At 46.4% G+C, this 25,883-nt stretch overlaps 1 protein-coding gene and 1 long non-coding RNA gene across 3 annotated transcripts in view; both read right to left on the bottom strand.

Annotated features, from left to right (window-relative positions):
- Window positions 1-11,309, bottom strand: part of GANAB (glucosidase II alpha subunit) — a 127,095-nt gene extending 115,786 nt beyond the window's left edge. Inside the window, exons 1-2 of one of the 2 annotated variants that reach the window (XM_029614863.1) lie at window positions 10,994-11,309; window positions 5,663-5,764 (exon numbers count right to left, since the gene is read on the bottom strand). In XM_029614863.1, the coding sequence (XP_029470723.1) occupies window positions 5,663-5,764; window positions 10,994-11,019 (128 nt within the window). In that variant the 5' untranslated portion in view covers window positions 11,020-11,309. The remainder of the gene's footprint in view (window positions 1-5,662; window positions 5,765-10,993) is intronic. The other variant, XM_029614864.1, reaches the window with a different exon arrangement.
- A 666-nt stretch (window positions 11,310-11,975) lies between these two features.
- LOC115098326 lies at window positions 11,976-20,316 on the bottom strand. The gene is made up of 3 exons (XR_003858470.1): window positions 20,142-20,316; window positions 13,544-14,289; window positions 11,976-12,324 (listed from the first exon to the last, which is right to left on the bottom strand). It is a non-coding gene; the product is annotated as an uncharacterized LOC115098326 (long non-coding RNA).
- Window positions 20,317-25,883: the final 5,567 nt, after the last annotated feature.

Below are 25,883 nucleotides of genomic sequence, written 5' to 3'. Positions count from 1 at the left end.
GGTTCGCAAGGAAACTCCCGCGTCAGAAATCCTAAGAAAAGGTTCTCTGCAGGATAAAGCCTGTAGCTCCAAAATTCTACGAGCCAAAGAAATAGCCACGAGAAATACCACCTTCAAAGTCACATATTTGAGGGGTTCAAAAGGCGCAGTGCACAAGGCCCTGAGCATCAAATTCAAACTCCACGCAGGACAAGGGTTCCGAAATGGAGGATGCAGATGCTTTGCTCCCCGGAGAAAACGCGCCACATCCGGCTGCGCTGCCAACACTCCACGTACCTTACCTTGAAAACAACCAAGGGCTGCCACTTGCACCCGTAAGGAAGTACAGGACAAACCTTTCGCCAAGCTGGCTTGTAAAAAAGACAAAACGTCCAATATTGAAGACTGCACCGGATCTAATTGGTGATCCACACACCAAGTCTCAAAAACTCTCCACACTCTCACACATGCCAAAGAGGTGAAGGTTTTATGAGAACGCAGTAGAGTAGCCACCACTGCATCGGAATAACCCTTGCTCTTTAACCGATGCCTCTCAAAAGCCATGACCTAGACAAAACCGTTCGATCTCTTCCAAACAAACAGGCCCCTGACACAGAAGGTACGGTAGATCCCGAAATCGTAGAGGACCGTCTATCGCCAGACTGACCAAATCCGCGAACCACGGGCAACGTGACCACTCCGGCGCCATCAGAACGACTTCCGCCCGTTGCGCCTCCATCCGTCTCAGAACCTTGCCGATCAGCAGCCAGGGTGGAAACACATACAGGAGAATGCCCTGGGGCCAGGGAACCACCAGAGCATCTACTCCTTCCGCTCCCCGTTCCCTCCGGCGGCTGAAGAACCGAGGGGCCTTGGAATTCTGAAATGTTGCCATGAGATCCATTGCTGGTCTGGACCACCTGTCGCATATCCACTGAAAGGCTTCTTCGCACAGTTCTCTCTCCCCCGGGTCGAGATAATGACAACTGAGGAAGTCGGCTTGAACATTGTCGACCCTTGCGATGTGAGAAGCTGCTATGCTAAGCAGATGTTGTTCTGCCCAGCTGATCAGCTGGTGATTCAGCTGGATTGGAATGAGTAAATACGCCTCCGTGAGGTCCAGAGAAGCGAGAAACTCCCCTTTTTGAACCGCGGCCATCACTGTCCTCAGGGTTTCTATATGAAAGCGAGGAACCCGAAGGCAACGGTTCACCTTCTGCAGATTGAGGATGGGCCGAAACGTGCCCTCCTTCTTGGGGACCACAAAGTACACAGCGTACCGACCTCGTCCCTGTTGAGCCTCCGGAACTGAGACAATAGCTTTGAGCTCGAGAAGTCGTTGTAGAGTCACCAGACCGCCTCTCACTTGACACTTGAGGCCACTCGGGACTTCACAAAAACCTCCTGGACCGGGCGCAAGCACTCCAGTGCATACCCGTCTTTGATCACTTCTAAGACTCAGCGGTCTGATGTAATTCTTGCCCATTCCATGTAAAAGTTGGATAATCTGCCTCCGACAGCTTCGACGACGGAATGAGTGCTCGTGGCTTCATTGGGGGTTTTTATTACTTCCTGCACCAAGATGTCCCGAATCTCTTCCGGGCCAGCGACCCCCTCAAAAGGACTGCTGGCGCCCCGAAGCAGGTTTAGAAGCAGGAGGTGCGGAGTATCTACCCACTCTGAAGCGGCGAGAGTCCCGAAACCTAGCTCGATGAGGGAAGACTTTCTTAGAAGATCTTTTATCTTCCGGCAACCGATTGCCCTTGGATTCGGCAAGCAACTTTATTAGCTGATCCAGATGCTCCTCAAAGAGGAGCTTGCCCTTAAAGGGTAGATTATAAAGCTGGGACTTGGAGGACAAATCCGCTGCCCAATTTCGCAGCCAGAGGAGACGCCACGCTGACACCAAGGACACTATACCTCTCGCCGAGGTCCTCACCAGATCATACAAAGCATCTGCAATATAAGCGATGCCTGCTTCTAGGCGGGCGGACTGCAGAGCCCCTCTGTCGCCCTTACCGGCCCTGGCAGCCGACTCCTGGACCCAACACAGACAGGCCCTCTGCATGAGGCTAGCACAAACCGCCGCCCGAAGGCTTAGCGCTGCAACCTCGAGTGCTCGCTTCAACTGGATCTCCAGCTTGCGGTCCTGCATATCCTTACGGGCAGCCGCCCCAGCAACCAGGATAGTGGTCTTTTTCGTGACTGCTGAGACCGCGGCATCCACCTTTGGAATCTTCAGTAAATCCAAAACATCAGATGATAATGGGTACAGTTTCGCTATAGCTCTGCCCACCTTCAAGTCTGAATCCGGAGTCTCCCACTCCCAGGTCACTAGTTTGCAAACCTTCTTAGGCAGAGGAAAAGATATTGTGGGACCACTAATGCCGTCAAGGACTGGGCTGACGCCCTCGTTGTCAGATTCTTCTTGAGAAACCTTAAGTCCCAGAACTTCAAGGACCTGGGGAATAAGGGGTCTTAACTCATCCCGCTTGAACAAACGCACCACGCTGTGGTCATCCCCCTCCGCAGGAGGGTCATCGGGCTCATCTGGATTATCAGTATCCACATCAGCTGGATCTGGCCACGGATCCGGGTCTGCCACTCCTACTACCCCAGAAGCCGGCGTCGCCCCAGACCCCGGGATCAGATCTCGCGTACCCTGGGGAGAATCCCCTGTGGAGTGAGCCTGATCAGAGAGGCGCTGATGAAAGTCCATACCCCGACCTCTTTTCTCAGGCAGGTCCGAACCTGCCCCCAGGAGACCGGGATGCTTTAGCGCTGAGCGTTTCCTTGCCAGGAAAACCTGGTGCATAAGGAGGACAAATTCTGGGGAAAACCCCTCCGGGTCCCCTTCCCCCATTGGAGAGTCGGCTGGGTTGATATCATCAGTTCCCCCGGTGAGGTCTTCCCTTACCGGGGCTAGAACAGGCGGAGAATCCTCTTCCCGTGAAGCCGAAGGCGAGACAGACGTTCCCTCCCCAAGGGAGGAGGCAAGAAGCCCTGAAGAGCCCTCTAACCCCAGGGAACACGCTGCACATAAGGAGGCTGCATCTAACGCCTGGCCGCGTGACCCACACGCGCGGCAGGCCTGCAATTCTGTTTTCGGTCCCATCCGCAGCAGCGCGCAGATAGTCTGAAGTGAAACAGAAAAGGGCGCGAATAAAAAAAGAAACGCTTGGAGCCGCGACGCGGAGAAAATTTCAGTCAGGCAGGACCAGAAAAACAAACTTTTCGTGCTGCGGGCTAAGAGACTACCGGCTGAGGAGAAAAAAATGTGCGCAGCCGTGCCGCGGGAAAGGAGCCTGTCTATAGTGAAATCGCAAGGCCCCCAAGCAGGGAAGCAGCGAGTAACAAGGCACACGGAGAAAAACTCACCCTTGCCCTCAGAAAACGACCCGGAGCCCTGGGAGCTGAGGGGAACACTGCTGACAGCTTCCCCGGCCGGCCTTAAAAGACCCGGACCCTCCTGCACCTCTCCTTACCTCAGCACTGAAGGCTGTCAGTCAGCTGCAGTGAAAACTGTTTTTTTTGTTTGTTTTTTTTAATTAAACTTTACCAAGACACAGAGAAAAGCTGTTGCAGGAGACAAGGAGCAGCTGTAGCACAGACGGTGGTGAGTAGCCAGGAGCCTCTGGTCGTCAGACACTGAACTGTGGCGGGCGAAATCCTGACAGGAATATCCAATTCCCCGGACGCCCGGCTTCTACTGAGGGATGGCCCACGAAGGCGCCTATCACCTCAGGAAGCGACCGTAAACCAAAAAATTAATTTCAAACTAACTAAATAAAAAATATAACTAAAGACTGCAGGTGTGCATCTGTACCACCCGCTGGAGACAGAGAAATACTGAGGGACTGCAGGTGGCACTCGTTATGTAGCAGTGCCCAAAGTTCTTATTGTTCTCTGACTCCACCTGCTGGTAGGGATACACAACCCACTTTTCTGGACTGATCTGGGGATGTTCAGGAACTGCCCCCTACCCGGGGAATCATGGAGCGGGCCTGCTCCCCATCATTGTGCGGTTTTGTCACTAAGGGGGGCTCAGGGGTTCCCTTCCTTTGGAAATCTATTCCCCCCGAAAGGGCTGAGATCTGCCTGGGACTCTAACTGGGCGAGAGATCTGGCCTCTACTGCCCCTCTGTCTGTACTCCCTGGGCCACTGTCTCCAGTTGCCTCCCCTTGCAAAGCCTCTGGGGGCTTCTCTTCTGGTCACCTTTGGGGCCTCGATCCTCCCCAGTCTTTGACCATCCTCTCTGGGTCTTCTCCAAACAGAAACCTCCCCTTTAAGGGTAGCTTTCCTAACCTGGTCTTGGACGATGCATCTTCAGGACCCTGGGTCCCTCTCGCTGAGACCAGATTAGAAGGGCCCTGGCTACATAACCTCTACAAATAGCTGCCTGGAGGGCCAGGGATGAAAGTTCAAAACCTTTCTTTAATAACATTTCCACATTCCTGTCCTGAGGGTCTTTCAGGGCTGCTTCACTTTCTGCTGGATGGGAGGCAAAACCAAGAGTGTGGACTGATCCGGGTACGTACAGGGAACGCCGCATCTTCTCTAGGCAGATCTAGAAGCCTCTCCTATTAGACACAGCCACTGCACGCTTCTAAGCCTAGACTCCGGGATTTCCCACTCCGCTCTCAGCATATCCTGGATTGCTGAAAGGTTGGGAAAGGCTTTAACAAGGTTTCCTAATCCCTGTCAGAATGGGAGTCCCCTTCATTCTAGCCTTGGGCATTTCTTCTTTCAGACTTAGACTTTTGTAATTAGAGCCCCCCCAGCTCATCGATCCTAAACAATCGCACAACTGAGTCCCTAGCCTCTGCTTCTTCCTTACCTAACGTCTCTTCCTGGGAAGAGCCTTCCTCCTCCTCTCTTCCCAGGCTGAAAGTGGCTTGGGATTTTCCCCCTGAAGAAAGAGCCTTATTCTGCTACCTTTCATCTGGAGGTCGGCTTGGTGTATAGGAAAACTCCAGACTCCTCCACCCCTGGGGGCTCTTGTCGCCGACACTGCTTGCTGGGGCTGCCCCACCCTATGAAGCAGCGAAGGAATGGCCTTGGACCGCCCTGAAACTTGTTCCAAAGGCTGAGGAAAGGATGCGGCTCCCCAGCGCACGCCGTTCAGGTGGCCCAGCCCTGCCCCTTCCTTCCCCGGGGCCTGCTTGTCGCCATCACGATTGTGGCAGAAAGAGGCAGCGATGCTAGGGGCCCACCGGCCCCTGCACCTGGAGCACTTCCTCCCCTGTCACACCTGGGGCAGGCAGCAATGTTCGGGCTGGGCTGCTTCTCCGCCCCCTTTTTTTTTTTTTTTAACTCAAAGTTAGGCAACTTCGTCTGGAAACCAGGAGACCAAAACAACTGGTGGCCCTGGGGAAAGAAAGATCAGACCTACAGAGGCTGTTGTCCCACGGGTCCCCACCCCAGCCCAGGCACCTAGGGAAAGCCATTGTCTTACACTGCTGGACCAGCGACATCTGTGCTCCGTCTCATCTGCTGGAGGCAGAGACTACCGGCTTCCCCTCTGCTGGGCCTGCCTTTGTGGTAGTGACTTCAGAGGGGAAGCTTTCGCACTCTGTCCCCATCTGCTGGTGGGAGGGAGAATCCCATAAGATTACTGGTCTGGCAGGACAAAGAGGAAGTCACCATTGAACCCATATGCTTCAGCCAGAATAAACAACTTACGTGCAGAAAGAGCTCTGGTCACAGGTCTTAAAATTACTTCTGTCCACGGCCAAAGAGGTTGCAATGCAGAAGGACATCCAGCCAAGAGCTAGTATTGGAAAGCTGAAGGAGAGGAAGAAGAAAAGTGAAGGGCTGCAGAGTATCATAACTCCCCGCTCCTTCCCAGGACACAATCACAACTCCCCTTCTCCCCATTCACAGCTGCTGCCCCTCCTCCCCAGGGGGACACACACAAGAGAATGAGGGGGGTTGCATGGCATCATTACGTCCCCATCCTCAATACATGGCCCTGCCCCTTTTCCTCCAGACACCAGATGCAGTCTTGGGTTGGGGATCCTGCTTGCAAACACTGTCATGCTTGCAGGCTTCCAATCTTGCTCTCAACCTCAGGTCTCCTGGGCAGAAGCAAGATGTGAGCCAAGTTGGACCTGATCAATGCCTCTTTAAAAAGGCTGGCGTTGCTACTGTACCTACAGACAGACCATGACAAGTCCCTTCTGGTGCCACAGGTGATTCACATCATACAAAGTCCAAAGCACTGCAAATTCAGCAAGGAAGCCCAGACATGTCACAGGACCCAGCCTTACTTCATGTGTGCTTCTATTACTCTCATCTGTGCAGCAAAACAGCCTCCCACTGGAGACAAGGACAGGTTGTAAGATCAAAAAAGCATGGGATAAGCACAGGGAGTGGTGGAGCTGAGCAGTTGGTGTGGATGGGCAGATTCGGCAGGCCATATGATCTTTTTCTGTCTTCACGTTTTTTTATGTTAACACAATCCCCAAGGATTGTACCAAGCAGACAGAATTTCCAGAGCAAAGCCCAAGCTCTCTACTGCTCAGCTGAAATCCCAGGGGCAGGCTTTGTTTATCTGATGTACCAGCAGCACTACTAATCCTCCTGAGCCCTCTCAAATTCGCTGTACACAACCTGAAAGCTGCAAGTCTGCCCCCTGAAAGCAAACTTCTGCTTCCAGAGAAAATGCTTCCTAGGATATCACTGCATAAACCCCCTTTGCAATTCTAATGCAAAAACCATAGAGACAGTAAATATAAAAAAAGCAGAAGGAGACTAGCACTCCTGCACTTCAATCAAAAAAAAAAAAAAAAAGCAGTCTACTATATTAATGTGCAATATATTAAAATAAAAATGCAGACCCACTTCAGAACAAGCATTCATGACAAAGAGGGATATGATAAAGACAGAATTGAACTTCGGGATTCATTGCGTTACATGGATCAGCCTCATAAATGAACGAAGGGTAGAAACAGATGGAGACTTGCACGAGAATGTTCATTTATACACAGGCAGTAACCATGCGTACCTGAGTTTATTAAAATGCTTTTATATTTACCTTACAACACCAAACTCAAAAATAACAAGGTAAGTTTCCATCATACACATACACACCACACCACCACAGAACACAAATAGCACTAGTAGTAGAAGTGCAAATAATCCAGCACATCCACTGCCCTATCACAGATTAGGTACAGCACAGGTGATAGCAATGCAAACAACCCTCCTACACTGCCACATCTGCAGTACAAACAGCAGCAGTGATTACTTCCATCACATACACTAAGCGCTTCCTGGTTAAACATTTAAGATGTGTAAGAAGAGCGATCTTCAAGGCAGCATGGACATGTAATTTCCCTCTGCATCTGTTCTTAAGCTTTTCTCTGCTCTAAAGCAGTGTTTCTCAATCCTGTCCTGGAGGTACACCTTTCTAATATAGTTTTCAAGATATCCATAATGAACATGCATGAAATAGATTTGCATGCATTGGAGACCTAGTATATGCAGATCTGTCTCATGCATATTGATTATGGATGCCCTGAAAACCAGACAGGTTAGGAGTGCCTCCAGGACAGGTCTGAAAATTTCTGCTCTAAAGTATCAATTTCTATTAGTCTGATCTTTGAGTCATACTTAAGCAACAGATTTTTCCAAATACAAATCAAAAACACTCTATCAGACAAAGTTAAACTACAAACAGGAGTCCCACAGGGTACAGCCCTGTCCGCAACACTCTTTAACATTTATCTCCTCCCAGTATGTCACCTACTCGCTGGACTTGGAATAATACACTATATATATGCAGATGACATACAACTACTATTACCCATCGTAAACACAATCGAAGAAACAATGAAACTGGCTAATATGTATCTTGAAATAATCAAACAACTCCTAAACTAAATTGAACTGGTAATAAACATTGATAAAACTGAATTCTTACACCTAGAACGAAAAAAATATACACCCTACACACCTACAATCGCAATTAAAAATAATCAAACCGTAGAGTTAGCAATAAAAGTACGGAATCTAGGGGTAATAATTGACCCTGAGCTTAACATGAAACACATTTCACAGAAATTAAAAGAAGGCTACGCCAAACTAATGGTCCTTAGAAGACTGAAACCCCTGCTAACACTGAATAATTTTCGCACAGTCCTACAGGCAATGATATTCGCGAGCACAGACTACTGTAACTCTCTGCTATTAGGGCTACCTCAAGTTACTATTAGACCACTCCAAATATTGCAAAATTCCTCTGCTAGAATTTTGACAGGCAAAAAGAAAAGAGACCACATCACAGGTACACTTGCTGAATTACACTGGCTTCCAACTGGACAAAGAATACAATACAAAGCATTGTGTATAATTCATAAACTAATCCATGATGAAAAGGCCAACTGGCTTAACACAGCTCTGCACGTACATGTACCACACAGAAACCTTAGATCTGCCAATAAAGCTCTACTAACTATTCCTTCTGTTAAATCAGCTCGCCTCACTCAGGTAAGGGAGAGAGCACTGTCGCTGGCTCCACCTGTTCTATGGAACTCCATGCCACTCGAAATAAGGCTGCAGAGAAATTTGAAACTATTTAAAACTAAGCTGAAAACCTGGCTTTTTAAACAAGCTTTTTATAAAGACAAAGAGAAGGAGAAAGCAGTTGAAAGATAATGACGCACCAAGTAATCAGTTTTTTCCTCTAATATCTCCAATTGCATATTAATGCTAGATTTGAACCGCTTGACAGTTTTTCAACCGACATATAAGCCTTAATCAACACATAGTCTTTTCTTATTAAAATATGTTACCATTTTATGTTGGCACATGTATAATTTGTAACCTATACCAATTATAGTTTTTTCTTATTGTGCCTTTCTGTAAACCGTTGTGATGGTGAATTAATTTAACGACGGTATAGAAGAGGTTTTAAATAAATAAATAAATAAACAAACAAACCCTGGACATATAGTAATCAAGTGCTTACAGAGAAATCAAAGGCACTGCCAAGCAGGTTTATTGTATGAAAAGAGTTTCCTAACTTTCAGGTGAATAGAAACCTCTTTCTCTGACTCCCATGGGACATCTCTTGCTTTTTTAACCTGATGCTTTAGCACAGTGTTTCTCACAAACGGGCCGATGCAGTAAAGTGCGCTCAAGCTGAGCGCACTGTTAGCCCCGTTTGGCCACGCGGTTTCGACGCGCTATTTTTACCCCTTATACAGTAAGGGGTAATAGCGCATGAAAAACACGCAGCCAACAACACCCCCCCCCCCCCCCGAAACTAATGGCGCCCGCAACATGCGTGATACAGAAAGTGAAATGTGCAGCCAAGCCGCATATTTTAATTTCGGCCGGCACCAGGAAAGTGTACAAAAAAGCAGAAAAAACTGCTTTTCTGTACACCCTCCAACTTAATATCATAGCGATATTAAGTCTGAGGCCCCAAAAGTAAAAAAAAATGTAAAATCTGCCCGCAGCCCACAGGTTGGAAGACGGACACTCAATTTTGCCAGCGTCCATTTTCCGAACCCGTGGCTGTCAGCGGGTTCGAGAACCGAAGCAGGAAAAATTGAGCGTCCACTGTCAAACCCGCTGACAACCACCGCTTCTGTCAAAAAAGAGGCGCTAGGGACACACTAGTGTGTCCCTAGCGCCTTTTTACCGCGGGTCCTCATTTACATATTATTTTTACTGAATCACGTGCCCAGGAGAGTGGCCTGGGCGCGCATCGGGAGAGCTGGCGCTCGCCGGCTCTCCCGCGGGTTTTTCTGTATCGGCCCAAAAGTCCTCGAAGCGCACCTAGCCAGTTAGGTTTTCAGGATATCCACAATGAATATGCATGAGATAGATCTGTATGCACTACTTCCTTTGTATGCAGATCTATCTCATGCATATTCATTGTGGATATCCTGAAAACCTAACTGGCTAGGTGTGCCCCGAGGACTGGATTGTGGAGCACTGCCCTAGCAAAGGAGCACTTTAGTTTTAACTCCAATGACTCATCACTTCATATAATGCAGGGGTAGACAATTCTGGTCCTACGGTGCCACAAGCAGGTCTGGGTTTCAGGATATCCACAATGAATATGCATGAGATATATTTGCATACAAAGGAGGCAGTGCATTAAACATACTTCATGCATATTCATTGGGAATATCCTGAAACCCAGACCTGTTTCTGGCACTCCAGTACCAAAATTGCCTAGGCTGGGTTAGTCTGGAAAGGTGGGAGGGAATGGGGGCTGGGAATCAGCCACAGCAAGTGAAGCTTTCTTCTACTTATTTCTAGAGCACTGCCAGACAGTTCATTCCCTAGCCCTGTGTGTAGAAGCAGGGCCCCTCCAGATGTGCAACATAGTATACAGTGATTCACCCTGCCAGTCTGGTTTTCAGAATAGCCAATACAAATGTGCATAGTCTATTTGCATTCAATGAATGTATACAAATATTTTCTTGGGCATATTCATTGTGCATATCCGGAAAACCAGCATGGCCGGATAGGTCCAAAAGATCAACTTAACCAAGAACAGGGAAGGAAGTATGTCCAGACTATGGAGCTCTGGGGCAGTTGCCTTTCCCAACTAAACCCTAGCAAATTGACTCAGCATTGGGTTTGCATCTATGTACTTATAAATCCATAGACTCGGGTCAAGTTTAGGCACGAGCCCTCAAACACAGGGTCAGCTCCAAGCGCCGGGCCCAGCTCTACCCCTGCTTCCCTCCCTGTTGCCTGCTGGGATTCGTAGTTTCTTGCCGGGTCCTGGTGCCCGCCACCGCTCCCCTTTTAATCAGGGCGACCTTTTGACTATGCAGAAGACAGATCGGAACACACTGAGTCTCGGCGCCAGGCTGATGCATGCAATTCTTTATACTTAAATCATTCACAAAAGGATCCGAGGGGGGGGGGGAAATGGGAACCATTTAAGAGAATACACAGAAGCTCCAGCGCTGTACTCCCCCCCCCCCCAATTCTCCCACCGCAGGGGGGGGGTCTCTCCCGGCCCCGTTACCCCGGAAACCCGCTCACCTCCCAACCGCCGCCACTGCCGCCATCTTGGAATCGCACGTGACCTTCCAGCGCCCCTCCCCGTGCCTTCCCCTCCGAGGCGCCGGACACGTCACCCGCCGCCGATTGGTCCCGCGCCCTCGGTGACTGCTGAAAGCCTGGGAGGGGGGCGGTGGGGCTCAGTGCCTCGGCGTTGCCAGCTTGAGCCGCTTTCTTTCCCCCCTTGGGCTGGAAAAAATTGGTTGTTGGGTCAGTTTTGAACTGGGCGGCCGCGTGGCTGAGCGCTCACCGCTCTCTATGTCGCTGGCGGCTTTTTTCTTCGCCTCGGGCAGCCCGGCCTGCAGTCGCAGAGTTATGACGTCAGGGCGAGACGGACGGCAGGGCAGATGGCAGAAGGCGACTGTAGCTGCAGAAAGTGAAGTTGATCTCCCAAAGCTCAGTCTAGCTCTAGCCTTTTCGCTAGCATGTATGGTAGATCTACACTAGTAGCCACTGCATGAGCCCTGCGCGCCTGCAGTCCTGTCCGTAGCTGAAAATAAGTGGTTATAACGAGAGAATAACAAGCAAGGAGCAACAACAACCGGGAAACTTTCTGGGGGAGGGGGGAGGTGGGAGGGAATGTGCGACTGGTTGTCCCACTGTGCACGGAAAACACTTGTTACAGATTAGCAACTTTGCTTTTTCCATGGACAAGTGAGACAGCAATCACACTCATGGGACTCCCAGTCTGTCTCTCAAACACACCCCAGACACCTCCCTGCCCAGTTTCTGTCTCTCACACTCACCCCAGTCACCTCCCTGCCAAGTCTCTGTTTCTCACACTCACCCCAGTCACCTCCCTGCCCAGTCTGTCTCTCACACACACCCCAGTCACCTCCCTGCCAAGTCTCTGTTTCTCACACTCACCCCAGTCACCTCCCTGCCCAGAATCTGTCTCTCACACTCGCCCCAGTCACCTCCCTGCCCAGAATCTGTCTCTCACACTCGCCCCAGTCACCTCCTTGCCCAGTCTGTCTCTCACACACCCTTTGCTAAGAGCCCCAAATGCTGTGTTCCCCTTTAATTTTGCAGTGGCAGATTTCCCAGGGCTGCCAGTTGCCAGCTAGAGGCTTTACAGTCACTAGAAAAACTACGACTGTGTTTTTCAACTTTTAATCATCGGTTTCCCCACTTAGATATTAGTCCATTCATTAAGGAACATTTTTTAGAAAACTCTCTTTTTCATTTGTTATTTTTTAAGCAGTAATGAACACTTATCATAGCAGGACTTGAACGCCATCTGAAACTGCACAGCCCGACACAGCTCGTGTTTCTTAAGGCTTCATCAGGGGCAGTGAAGTTGGATTCAGTGTCTACAATGAAAGAGCAAATAATGCCGGTGCCATATATATTAGGTTCAAAAGTTACCTTATATCGCTGTTTAGATAATACATACGTTCCTGGAATCTGCCAAGCTACATATTCTGTTACTCGGTCTCAGCTTTTAGCGAACGACAGGATCCGCCATTTTTTTTTGACCAGTTAAACCATTTACTGATTTACAAAAGAACCAATCAGAAAGCAGGACTGAAAAATTAGAGAACCAATCAGAGATTATATCAACGAGGACCATTCAACACAATCATTCAAACCTTGCGGTGATTGGGATGCGAGTGTGAAAATCCACCATTGCTCCTGATAGTTGAGTAAATAGCTCCACGTTGACTTTTGACAACTTTTTCTAAAATCGTCCATTTTAGCTGGTCAAAAGTATGGTTAGCATCAATACAATGGCTAACAATCGGAGCTTCAAGGTTGCCTGTATTTACACGACTCCTGTGTTCCCGAAGTCGTATTTTAATTTGCCTGCTAGTATGGCCCACATAGATTAGAGGACATGGGCACTGAATCAAGTAAACGTGTGTCGATTCACATGTTGAGTCATGTTTTTTTCTGTACATACTGCCAGTAGTGGGGTGTTGCCAAAAGTTACCCTCTATAGTATTGCTGCACATATCGCATTTACCACATTGACTGTGAATGCCTTGCGTCACGGGTTGAACATCCTGTATGAGTGAAGCATGTACGACTTGGTCACGAATATTTTTACTTCGTTGGTATGAGAACAGTGGAAGTTCTGCAAAGATCGAGTGAAGCTGTAGGACATGCCAATGTTTTTTAATACTTTCAGCAATCAAATATAATTTGACGGTGCGTAAAAGTACACAGATATCTGCAGTAACAGATTGTTTCGATTGATATTGCAATAGAGCAGTACGTGGAGAATACCACGCTCTTTTAGAGGCTTTGTATACTGCAGAATACGGATAACCTGGGTGAAAAAATCTAGTTGCTAGTAACCCAACTTGTATTTTTAAATTCGCAGTCTGATGAACAGAGTCGCCGGATTCTGAAAAACTGGCTAATGGGGAGGCCATTTTTAAATGGAACTGGAGGAGGTAAGGGAGGTAGAGTGGAAGGGCCAGAGCCAGGTCTGTCCTGTGAAAAGGGGAGGAGCCAATTGTGAACTCTTTCCTACACATACATATATGCAAAAATACCCAGTAGCAGCAAATGCAGTGGGTCATTTACCTCCTGTCTCTTTGCCTTTTCCCATCCTGTCTCATGGCCTGTCAGTTGTGCCAGGAAAGTACATCAAAATCAAGGTAGTTGATTTGTGTGCAGTTCTCATCTTGGGGTAAGCAGCTCCAACACTCTTCGATCTGTTGTTTTTGGGGGTTTTTCTGGGGATCCTCCACCGGTTCTGCTCCAGTTCTGCAGGAAGCTGAAAAAGATTGATACCACCAGCTCTGGTCCATTTCTTGTGGGGGAGCCAGAACTGATTTACACTGCCGGCTCTACTCTGTTTCCTTGTGTCCTGGGAAAAAAAGGTGACTGCCGTCTTGGGCTGTTACAGAAATTAAGCCCTGGGTAACAGACACAAAAAGAGGTTGAATTAGCACAGGTCTGAAACTTGTGAACTGTAGTGCTTATTGGGGCCAGAACTGAAGCCGTGACTGGCACTATTGCACATTAACCTTTGCTAATTCAACCCCCTTTTTATTGTTGGGCGGCCTCTGCTTCCCTCTCACCTTTCTCCTCCTGTTCCCTGTAGAAGAGGAAGGGAGGGAGGACAGGAGGGACGGAGCTGGATTAGTGAATCGTGTGACTGTCCTCTGCTCTGGCTGCTCCAGGCTCATCCTTTCCTCTCCGCTTCCCTGCAGGCTGCCTGGAGGGCAGATACTGGAACAGGACAGCCCTGCCGCTCTACCTCTTAAGTCTGAAAAGACGTGGCCGATCCCCAGCAAATTGAGTCCTGGATAAAACTGGACCAGATGCTAAGAGAGAGAAGTCAATCACAATATAATGTAAGCTGTAAGGGAGATGTCTGTTTCATCTTACAACACAATAACATTAATCAAGGTTAGCAATACCAAATTTAGGAGCATTTGGTGCTCGCCATCTAGGTGCAAGATGGTAGCTAATGTCCTAATTTAGAATTCGTAAAAATTCTTTAAGGGTAATAAGCTCGATCTGTGCCTGATCACAGATTATAGCCCAAGAGCAAAAGTATCAACGATTACATTGCAGGTTTTGAGGGGTTATTTTAGGAAGCCTTAATTGTACGATGTGAGGCAAAACCTTCAGAAGCATTTGAGATGTGGATCCCATCTTATTACAGAGCACCTCTAAAGCAATTGAATTAAGGACTCTAAGGCCTGGATTCTCTAAGGTCACAGACCTTAGAGAATCCAGTAGCAGGGGGGCAAAGCAGGGGGCGGTCCTGCGATAGCCAGCAGCGATCGCACCTCCGCGGTGCGATCGCTGGCGGCTTTTGCGCCGAATAACTACACCTTTTATGGTTATTCGGTGCAAAACTGGCGGCGATAAGGAGTCTCTTACCTTTTGCCGCCAGCGATGTGTCCGCAGTGTCGGCCCCGGTGCCACCCCGACTCCTCCTCTTCCGGGGCAGACTCCGCCCCGAGTTAGCTATCGCACGCAAAGTCCCTTTTCGCATGCGATAGCTTTAGAGAATGACCCCCCTAAGTGTAGTTCCTGTGCCATCTAAAACTGTATTCAATAATTCACGCTTGTATCAAAATTGCTTATCTTGGGGTATAGTTGACTGCATATCAAGCCACACATTAAACATATGCATGTGACCATTGACAAGCTAAGAACAATTTGGATATTTGTAAGCAACTAAAACAATTTAGGAATCAGATGCCAAGCAAGAAAATGGGATTCCACATTATATAAAACATCATTTAAAACCTGAAAAGGCTGTCCTTAGAGTCTAGGAGGGGCAGAGGTGATAGGAAGTAAACAAATTACATGACAAATCAAGTTCGGGTAATATGCTGTTGATTACTCTGGAGCCCTGTATAGGTAAACTGGCCAGGTACTCTTATCTTGCCAGGCGATAATGTACAGAGTCAAGGCAGTAAATCTCCTGGAAAATATTTAATTGTTGTGTTCTTTCTAAAATGTAGAAGTAGGTGGATCACAGGCTCTTTCTGTGCAGAACAGAAACTTGGTATGATGAGGTCTTTTCCTGCAGGCAGAGGTCAGAGGATAATTCAGACAGTGATAGACTCCAGCGATGGCATTAATCCACCATTCTGACAACAGTTCCTGTAATAAAACTTAGGTAAAAATAAAGCACAAACACAAAACAAAAGCATGATAAAAGCGAATGAATGTGGGCTACACTAAGTGCTAGAAACTAAGTAAAATGAACAATAATTGGGATACACTAAATGATAAACAAAATGAATATTCCTTTTTATATAGAACAGTATAAAACATCACTTGCCAATATATATATGGCAGATCTAATATATAAGACTCATTAACTCTACAGCAGAAGGAAATATAATGTAGAGGTTACCATCCCATGGGAAACCTTTTTTACCCTGTGCAGGCATCAGTAATTGCCTTGAAACAGAAATCTATAAACCGCATTATTAACATATGGGTTCAGCTGCGTGATATGTTGCCAGCACCGCTGGTTGTCAGTCATTTGCACATACATCTGTCTGGGCTGCTAGCAAATCAAGTTTTAACTTGTCTCACTCTGATTTTAAATTGTCTTGCTCTAATGTGAGTTGATCTTGTTCCCACTTTATTTGTTTCTAACTCATCTCACTGTGTTTTTAATTCAAGACTCTTGCTCTGTATGTTTGTCTTATTAGATTGTAAGCTCTATGGCGCAAGGACTGTCTTTTTTTGTGCTTTTGTGCAGCGCTGCATATGTCGTGTAGCACTATAGAATTGTTAAGTAGTAGTAGTAGCAATTTTTAAATTTACCTCTGCCTTGTCCTCACCAGGATCCATATTCTTTCTGCCCTCTGTCTCTGCCATGTGTGACATTGTTGTTATCTGTGATGGCCGACTCTGCCAAGCAGATCCTTCCAGAGCATTACAGTATCAAAAGGTGATTCTATTGGGTCCTCTGAAAACAGCAGCAGGTGTTTAATAACTTTGGGGGGGAGAACAGTTCTAAGAAAAGTCCCTTAGGCCATTACATAAGAGTAACAGTGAGGAGACAGCCACTCCTCACTGTAACCCTTCCATAATGCACTTTCTACATTGGAAAATGAAGATGGCCCAGCAATAGAATATGAAGTGATGTCCGAAAGGGAAGTAGTCACCCAATGCACCCAGGATCAAATGTCAGAAAAGAAAGTTTCTTCTGCTGGGAGACTCGGTCATCAGTGGAATCAGTTTGGGAACTCATTTTGATGGGCACACTATAGTTAAATGCCTTCCAGGATCCTCAGCTAATAGAAATGCAAACCAAGTGGTCAAAGCAATTATAGAAGAAGGTTGATATCCATCTGGGGACTAGTAACCTCGCTAGAAATGGTGACCATGAAGTACAGAAAGATTTCCAAAATCTAGGGAAAAAGATTAGACACATGGCAAAGACTATTGCCTTTTCAGAAGTATTACCTGTTCATGGAAAGGATAGGCCGTGCCATATAGATAGCTTCAATGCCTGGCTCAAAACCTGGTGTACGGAAAGTGGTTTTGGGTACATTGGAGGCTGGGGCCATGTATGGAGCAATAATAGGTTATAGGGTAAGGATGGCCTACGTTTGTCTATGGCAAGAAAGAGGATACTACGTGAAAACTTCAGATCCTACATTATCAGCATTTAAACCAGAGAGCAGGGGTGGCAGGAGGTGGCCAGTGAAATTGTTACATCTCCCCCAAGCAAAACAGGAAGAGGAAATAAAATCAATCAGTTAAAAAATGCAGAAAAGGTGACTAGAAAGAGCAGCTGGAAAGCTATGAGCACAAAGGCTCGCAGTTTGGGCAATAAAGTCCCAGACCTGCAGGCCCTAATGGTGGAGGCAGACTTGGACATCATTGCTGTTACAGAGACATGGTTCACTGAGTCTCATGATTGGGATACGGCCATTCCGGGCTACAACTTGTTAAGGAAGGACAGAGAGGACAGGAAAGATGGAGGAGTAGCGCTTTATGTCAAAAACAATATCCAAGCAATTGAAAATCAAAGGACGTGGGCTAAGGAAGAAGCATTATGGACCATCCTAAAAAAAGATGATGATGCTTCCATTTTTACTGGTGTGGTCTACAGACCTCCAGTTCAGACAGAAAAGCTGGACAGAGATCTGATCAAAGACATCGAAAAGATAGGGAAGGAGGGAGAAGGGTTATTCGAAGATTTTAATCTGCCGAATGTAGACTGGCGTGTCCCTTCTGCAGAATCTACGAGAAGTAGAGAGATAGTGGATGCCCTGCAAGAGGCTCTGCTCAGACAAATGGTAATGGACCCCACAAGAAAGGATGTGATACTTGACCTGGTGCTCACAAATGGGAATAATGTATCTAATGTCCGGGCAGGTGCCTACCTGAGTACAAGTGATAATCAGACGGTATGGTTTGGTATCGCGAATAAGATACAAAAGACTTGAATTTTGAATTTCAAAAGGAAAGACTGACAAGATGGAGATGTACCTGGAGGAAGAACTAGAAGACTGGGAGAAAATGGGCGAGGTGGAACAACAGTGGGCTACATTAAATGGAGCTACTACAAAAGGCACAAAACTCAATGTTAGAAAAGGAAACAAAAGTAAGAGGAATAAGAAACCGATCTGGTTCTCAAAAGTGGTGGCTGCAAAATTAAAGGCAAAACAGAAACAGTGTTCAGGAAGTATAAAAGATCCCAAAAAGAGGCACACAGAGAACAATACCTGGTGAAAATGAGAGACAAAGAAAGGAATCAGAAAAGCAAAGGATCAAGCGGAAGAAAGGATTGCCAAAGAGATAAAGAGGTGAGAAATCATTTTTCAGATACATACGAGAAAGAAGGAAAGCCCGAAGTAGTATAGTGAAATTGAGAGGTGACAAGGAAATGGTAGAAATAAACAAATAATTCAGTTCAGTGTTCACTAAAGGGGACCCTGGAGAAGGACCTTTGCTGCTTATCAAGACCGTAGAAGGGGATGGGCTAGACACAACTCCTTTTACAGAAGAGAGTGATTGGGAAGAGCTTAGGAAAACTGAAAGAGAGGACAAGACCATGGAGCTGGATAAGGTACATCCCAAGAGATGTCCTGGTGGGTCCTCTAAATGACCTGCTCGATAGATCCCTGGAAATGGGAGTGGTTCTGCGAGATTGGAGATGAGCGGTGGTGGTCCCACTTCATAAGAGTAGTAACAGAAAGGAACCTGGAAACTACAGGCCGCTTAGTTTCATCTCAGTGTAGGAAAATTAATGGAGACCCTGCTGAAAGAAAGGATACTGAACTATCTACAGTCTGGTAAGTTGCTGGACCCAAGGCAGCATGGATTCTCCAGGGGGAAGGTCCTGTCAGATAAATCTGATTTTTTTTGATTGGGTGACTAGAGAATTGGATCAAGGAAGAGCGCTCAACGTCACCTCCTTGGATTTCAGCAAAGCTTTTGATACTGTCCGGCATAGGAGGCATGTGAATAAAATGAGAAGCTTGGAAGTGAGCGCCAAGGTGGTGGTGTGTATTTCAAACTGGTCGACTGATAAGAAACAGTGTGTAATGGTAAATGAAAACTACTCTGAAGAGAGAGCTATGTCAAGTGGCGTGCCACAAGGATCAGTTTTGGGACCAGTTCAATATCTTCATGAACAACACCGCAGAAGAAATAGAAGGTAAAGTTTGTCTATTTACAGTAACACTAAGATCTGCAACAAAGTGAGCATGCCTGAGGGAGTAGAGAGAATAAAATGTGATTTACGAAAGCTTGAAGAGTGATCAAAGATTTGGCAGCTGGGATTCAATGCCAAAAAGTGTAGAGGTGTGCATCTGAGGTGCAGTAATCCAAAAGACCTGTATATGGTGGGGGGTGCATGGACCAAGAGAGGGATCTTGGCATGATAGTGTCTGGGGATCTGAAGAGGATGAAGCAGTGTAACAAGGCCATAGCTAAAGCCAGAGGAATGCTGGGTTGCATAGAGAGAGGAATAACCAGTAAGAAAAAGGAGGTGGTGATGTCTTCGTACAGATCCTTGGTGAGGCCTCACCTGGAGTACTGTGTTCAGTTCTGGAGACCGTATCTCAGAAGGGACAGAGACAGGATGGAGGCAGTCCAGAGAAGGGCGACCAGAATGGTGCGGGGTCTGTATCAGAAAACCTATGAGGAGAGGCTGGTACATGCAATATGCAAGAAAATGTGTCGAGATGTGGAGGATTGGAATTAATAACAAACACACCGTAATCTTCCAATACAAAATTTCTCCAACTTAATCAAAGAGCGTTTCAATTTAAATTAAGACCTTCATAGTAGGCATTACTGGTCGAACACTTTCATTTGCCTTATATGCAATCATCGGTCTCTGTCCATCAACCACTGTATATTAATATCTATTTTTTAAGCACATTTTCTTTGCTTTTAAAATTAGAAACTTATCTCATTCTTGACAGTGGAATTTTAAGTCCCGCACAGGCATATGGCTTGAATGCTGTGCAGGACTGTAAATTGGATTATTTCACGTATGTGACCTACAATATACAAATATTCTACCTACCCAACTAGCGACCTGCTGGAAAACATCGCCGTCAGACAAGCTCCCAAAATGGAATCATTATTAGTATTGTACATGTTCACTTTCCCAGAGCAGTGGGTAGCCCCAGAAAATACACAGAAAGGCAGGAGGTAGTCATATAATAAAAAGCTACATCACCTTGCCGACGCTCAAGCGGAGAAGCTTGCAGAGCACCACAGAAGGTAAGAGGCAAGACTAGGGGAAAGAGACCTTTTTTTTTTTGGCTCGCTGGTGATCGAGGATTAGGCTCCTGGAAAGGCTGGAGGAAAGAGAGACAGTAGCGCTGTAAGATAGGAGAGGGAAGAAGGGGTTAGGGGAGAGACTGTTGAGCATGATGGGAAGGGGCCCAAGACAGAGGGGGGGTTGAGTGGAGGGAAAGAGAAGGATTGAATGGAGGGACAGGAGAGGAAGGAGGGGATTGTGGGGGTAAAGAGTGAAAGTGGGCGTAGGGGATGGGGAAGATAAATGGGTTAGAGGCAGAGTTAGGGGGTGAGGGGAGTGTAGGGTAAGGAGGTGAGGGAAGTTCTTGAGCACATTCTGCAGGGGGAAAGAGGATTGGGAAGGGATACTGGTAGTGGTGGTCTCCTAAGGAGAGAGAAGTGTTTTATTGGGGGCCATTGAACCCTGGTTTTTTTCTCACACCCTCCTGTCTCTCTCACCCCTTTTCCTCTCTCACAACAATGATACAAAATGTAGTTGCTGAGGGAGTCCGTTGCTGTGTCAGCGTACACAATTAGCTTCAAAATCGGAACCACTCCCAACTGGACAAAGAGTAACACCAGAATGTCCTTCTGTGTTTAAGGTGGTGAGGGTGGGGTTTCAGTACCTCATGACCTCTTTAGAGAACCTTGCCCTTGTTATCCAGACATGTGAAAATGGGATGCAGGAGCGGATGGAGTTTGTCCGTCTCCTGGGGAGGATCAGCCTGCTAAAGATGAATATACTGTCTAGACTCGTATATATTCCAACATGTGCCATGCAACATCCTACTTAAAATATTCATAGACTTGCATGGCGCAATGTGCATCTTTATTTGGAGTAACCAATTAGGAACTTAAGATGTGCCATATTAGGATAGAGCAAAGACCATCAAGCCCCGCAAACTGTCTCCGACAGTGACCAATCCAGGTCAACAAGCAGATACCTGGCAGATCCCAAAGAGTAGATCATGGCTTGTGGCTTACTCCCAGGGCTAATGGTTTAAGGACTTTTTCCTCCAGGAACTTATCCAGTCCCCGCTATGGTAAATACCTTGGATACATCTTTTGACAACAGATTCTACAACTTGTTTGTGCAGAGTGGAAAAAAAAAAACTTTGATTTTTTTTTTTTTAATCTGCTTGTTTCATGGCGTATCTCCTAGGTGAATCCTAGAACCTTCTGAAAAGGAAATAACCAATCTCTATTTACCTGTTCCCTGCTACTAATGATTTTACTCTTGATGTGGCTCCATCATTGCTCTCTGCTTCCACAGGCAGGGGTTAGGGAAATGGGATTCAAACAGCAACCCAGGGCCTTGACTTTTACGGTCTGGGAAATTGATAAGCACGGGGATAACCTGCCCAATGCAGCAGAGACTGGCATAAGCTTGCTGAGCAGACAGGGTGGATCATTTGGCCCAATTCTGCTGTCATTTCTATGTTTACAGGTCTCTATCGTATTCTCTCTTAGTCATCTCTTCTCTTAAGCGGAACAGCCCTTTCCTGGGGCTGCTAGGTAGATGGGAGGGAGTGTCAGTGTTTAGGAATTGCAGGGCTCATTGCACTGGCAGCTAATTGTACAATTGCAGCTTTCTGGAAGACAGTCCTTACTCTAGAATCCTGGAGAAAGCAAGCCATGGAAATAGCTCGTATTGAGAAAATACATTTCTGTGTGGAAGGGAAAAGGCAAACCGGGTCCCCATCATCGCTTCCCTGATGAGACAGCAGCAGCAGTTTCACCTCTCCCATCACACTTCTCTATATATTATACCATCTAGGGGTGGGGGGGTGTTCTTTGTTGGAGGCAGAGCTCTTGTCCAGGCTTAATTACAGGTAAGTGATCTTGTTTTGACAGGAAGTCTGTCTTCCTGTTTCAACTGGACCAGAAGAGGAGACACGACACATGAGATGCACGCATCATATGGTGCATTTTTGTTAGAAACCTCTGGAGGAAAGGGTCAGGTATTGGCTAAAATGTAGAGAAACAGAGGCCCTGCTGTACTGGCGCCGGGAAGTGTACAGAAAAGCAGAAAAAAATTGCTTTTCTGTACACCCTCCGACTTAATATCATAGCGATATTAAGTCGGGGGTCCCAAAATTTAAAAATAATTTAAAAAAAATTTTTTTTTAATTGGCCTGCAGGTTGAAAGACAGACGCTCAATTATGTCAGCGTCCATTTTCTGAACCCGTGGCTGTCAGCGGGTTTGAGAACAGACGCCAGTAAAATTGAGCGTCGGCTGTCAAACCCGCTGACAGCTGCCGCTCCTGTCAAAAAGGAGGCGCTAGGGACGCGCTGGTGTCCCCAGCGCCTCCTTTTACCGTGGGCCCTCATTTGCATACTCGATTGCACGCCCAAGAGAGTGGCCTGGGAGCGCGTTGGGAGAGCGGGTGCTCGCCTCGGAGCGCCGGCTCTCCTGCGAATTTTACTGTTTCGGCCTGATAGTGAAGGCCGAGAATTGCCTTGCAGAAGGGGGTGCTTTCATGGTCAAATGCATGCATGGGCTCTGCTCTCTCCTTTTGCCTGAGGCTGGCTTGCTGCAGGACCATATTTTTGCTGTTTAGCTACAAACAATAGTTTTGGGGAAAATATAGTACTTGAGATACTCATACAATAATTTATTTCAGGTTTGGGAACCAGAAAATGGGTAAATGGTTGCAACAGAGAAAGCTATATAGAAAGACGTAGGAAGGCATCATGCAAAGTGTATGCCTTCTGCAGGAATGACAACGGGTTTTGGTGGTGTTGCTATTTGACCAAGTACCATATCAAATGGCCAGAAATGCCAGGAATTAAGGATTGCGTTGCTGGTAAAATATCTATGAATTCAGTAGATAGGTTTGGGGGAAATTTGAAACTGGACCATACAAAATGCACAGCAATTGTTAACTTCATTTTAGGACCCCCACAAACAGCTTGAATATGTGAGCACAACTCCTTATTCTCTACTGATGAATCAACTGACACTTCAGTGCAGAAACGTTTTTGCCTTTGTATTAAGTATTTCGGCTATGTCAACCTCGGTACGACTGAATTAGCCCAAGCAAGTGCAACTGATATAGCACATGCTATTTTTAATTCCATACAAGATAATGGTCTTAAAACTGAATACTTTCTTGGAACTGGCACAGATGGAGCTAGTGTAGTGTGTGGCACTACACACTTGGTCTACTCCGTTTTGAAAGAAAAGCAGCCCGCTACTGATAACGTTGTGTGTGCCATTTTGTTGCTCAAAAAGCCGTGCAAAGTTACAGGAGAAACATGTAGAGCGGATCTTGCAGCAATTTGATGCACTGAAGTTGCACTCGAGCCGAGTATCCTATGTGGAGCACCGCTGCTCTGCTTGGCTTCTCAATGAAACGTACAATGAGGTGAATTCTCTTTACTTGGCTTTTCTGAAGCCCATCATACATTAAAGTAGTCAACAACATTTGCCAGCTGGAATTGGGAAATACTGTACATTGGCCATAGTCTGTGACCTGCAAAGGCTTTTATATGTCAGTTCTGAAAAGGTTTAAAAGCCATCTGTTTGGCAAACGAACGCCGAAAAGCAGGTGCTCAGTTTGAAGTTGCAGAGCTGCAGTATCTACCTGTCCCCAAGCTGATCCAGACCTTGGAATCATATTCCATCAAAACGATGCAAGCAAGCTATCTGCTGGGGCTGAAGAGACAACTGGCATCGGGAACGTGGAGCTCATGAAGGAACTGCGGGTCCAGCATGAAACGAGACTTCCTGCATCGTTGGACGTGCTGACGAAATTAGGTCTTAAATGCAACGTGACACCATCCGTGACTGAACGTCCAGGACAACTGTTTTACCTGCCCAACGGAAGAGCTTGCATCACAGTGGCAGGCCATGCCCTCATGTGAATTTACAGGAAAAGAAACCATGGAAGGAGTCTGCTTGGATGTGGATAAATACCTGGTCGCTGCTGGCAGCTATTGCTCTAAAGAGATGGCACGAGGCGTGATCAGATTGCTATCCCTTCCAGTGTCAAATGCCAAAAGGTGAAAGCGTGTTCTCTCAGACGACACTTCTGAAAGATGGCACTCGTGGCAGACTGGGACTCGGCCTACTATCCAGTATATTACAGACTTGATTTGGATTGCACAGAAAGAACTTGACCTCAGCATAGTTTATTCCACTGTCTGTAGCCCAATGCCAAGCAAGAGATGGGTTATTGAATCATTAGCACTGTTCATCTGATGCTGGGTCTTAAAATTTGTTTTAATAATTGCTCACTGTTTCTAATATTAGTCTTTTTCAAAAGTGAAGATTAGTGATCTGTATAAGACATGTTTTTTGCCTCTTCTGTTTTTTATTTATCTGATACAGTACAACTTTTTAACCAGACCATTTTATTATTTCCTTTATTGTTATGGTTTGTTTAATGATTGTGCTATTCTGTGATGCATAATAGTTTGAAGCATTAAAAACAACAGACGTGTTTTGTCTGATCACTCATGTTTTCTTAAAATGCTACACATTTTACAAATTCTGCCAGGGGGAGGTAAACGTATGAGCACAACTGTAGGCATATGTATGTTACACACACACACAAAAAAAAAAAAAACCCAACTAAAACACAAACCAAAGCAAAAATAACTCACCCTAGAACCAAAAAATGAGGATCACAGTAAATTAACACATCAATAACTCATATAATTCTGATAAATTCAAAATAAAAAAAACAAAACAATCCAAAATCATATACACAGCATTGGGACCAACTAATTTATTGCTTTTTGGCCTATTGGCATTTATATTTTAGGTTAATTTTTAATATTTAATTCAGGATTACCATCCCTTTTTTTTTCTGTTATAAATGTGGAAACATGACCACATGGCCCATCCAGTCGGCCCATCCGTCCAGTTAATTTAGCATTATAATTCTCATCACTTCCCTAGAGATCCCCTTTACTTATCCCATGCTTTCTTGAATTCAGATACTGTTTTTGTCTCCAACACTTCCACTAGGAGTCTGTTCCACACATCCACCACCCTCTGTGTAAAGAAATATTTCCTAAGATGCTGTTTAGTTTCCTTGTTATGTACCTCTATATGTTTTTAAGCGAACCATCCAAAATAAACATTAGGGGGGTAGATATTCAAAGCTGGCAGTGTAAGTAACTTATCTGGTTAGAACTAATCTGGCTAAGTTCTGATCTATATTCAGTGGCATGGCAAAGCCGCTGACTATACGTATATACGTGCGCACCGCTGGATACGTCTACCTGGCTACGTTTAGACCTGCTCTATGGGGTGTCTAAACTTAGACGTAAACGTGTGCAGCTAACTCCAAACATCAGTAGTTGGCCGTATAAGTTATATGTCTTAACTCACTCCACCCCCGATCTGCCCAGTGCATGCGACTTGTAGCCACATAAGGGACTTATACGGCTAAGCAGCAGCCGCTGAACGGAGGCGCATATTCAGTGGCCACTACTAGGCCGCCCGAGTCCCACTTATCTGGCTAAATAGACCTGAACATGCTCTGAATGTTGGGCCCTCAGAGCTCAAAATTTAACTTGTGAAAATAAACGTAGTAGGGTCCAGGGCCCAACACGCTTCCTCTGCTCATGAAGATTTAATCAGCAGGGGGGCAGGGCCGACAGATCTGCCAGCCCAGACAGAGGCAGGCCCTGACTCTGTGGGTCCGTCTCCGGAAACATCACCAATCC

Source organism: Rhinatrema bivittatum, chromosome 8 (assembly GCF_901001135.1).
Source record: "Rhinatrema bivittatum chromosome 8, aRhiBiv1.1, whole genome shotgun sequence".
Taxonomy (NCBI): domain Eukaryota; kingdom Metazoa; phylum Chordata; class Amphibia; order Gymnophiona; family Rhinatrematidae; genus Rhinatrema; species Rhinatrema bivittatum.
This window is presented reverse-complemented; position numbering and strand designations above follow the sequence as displayed.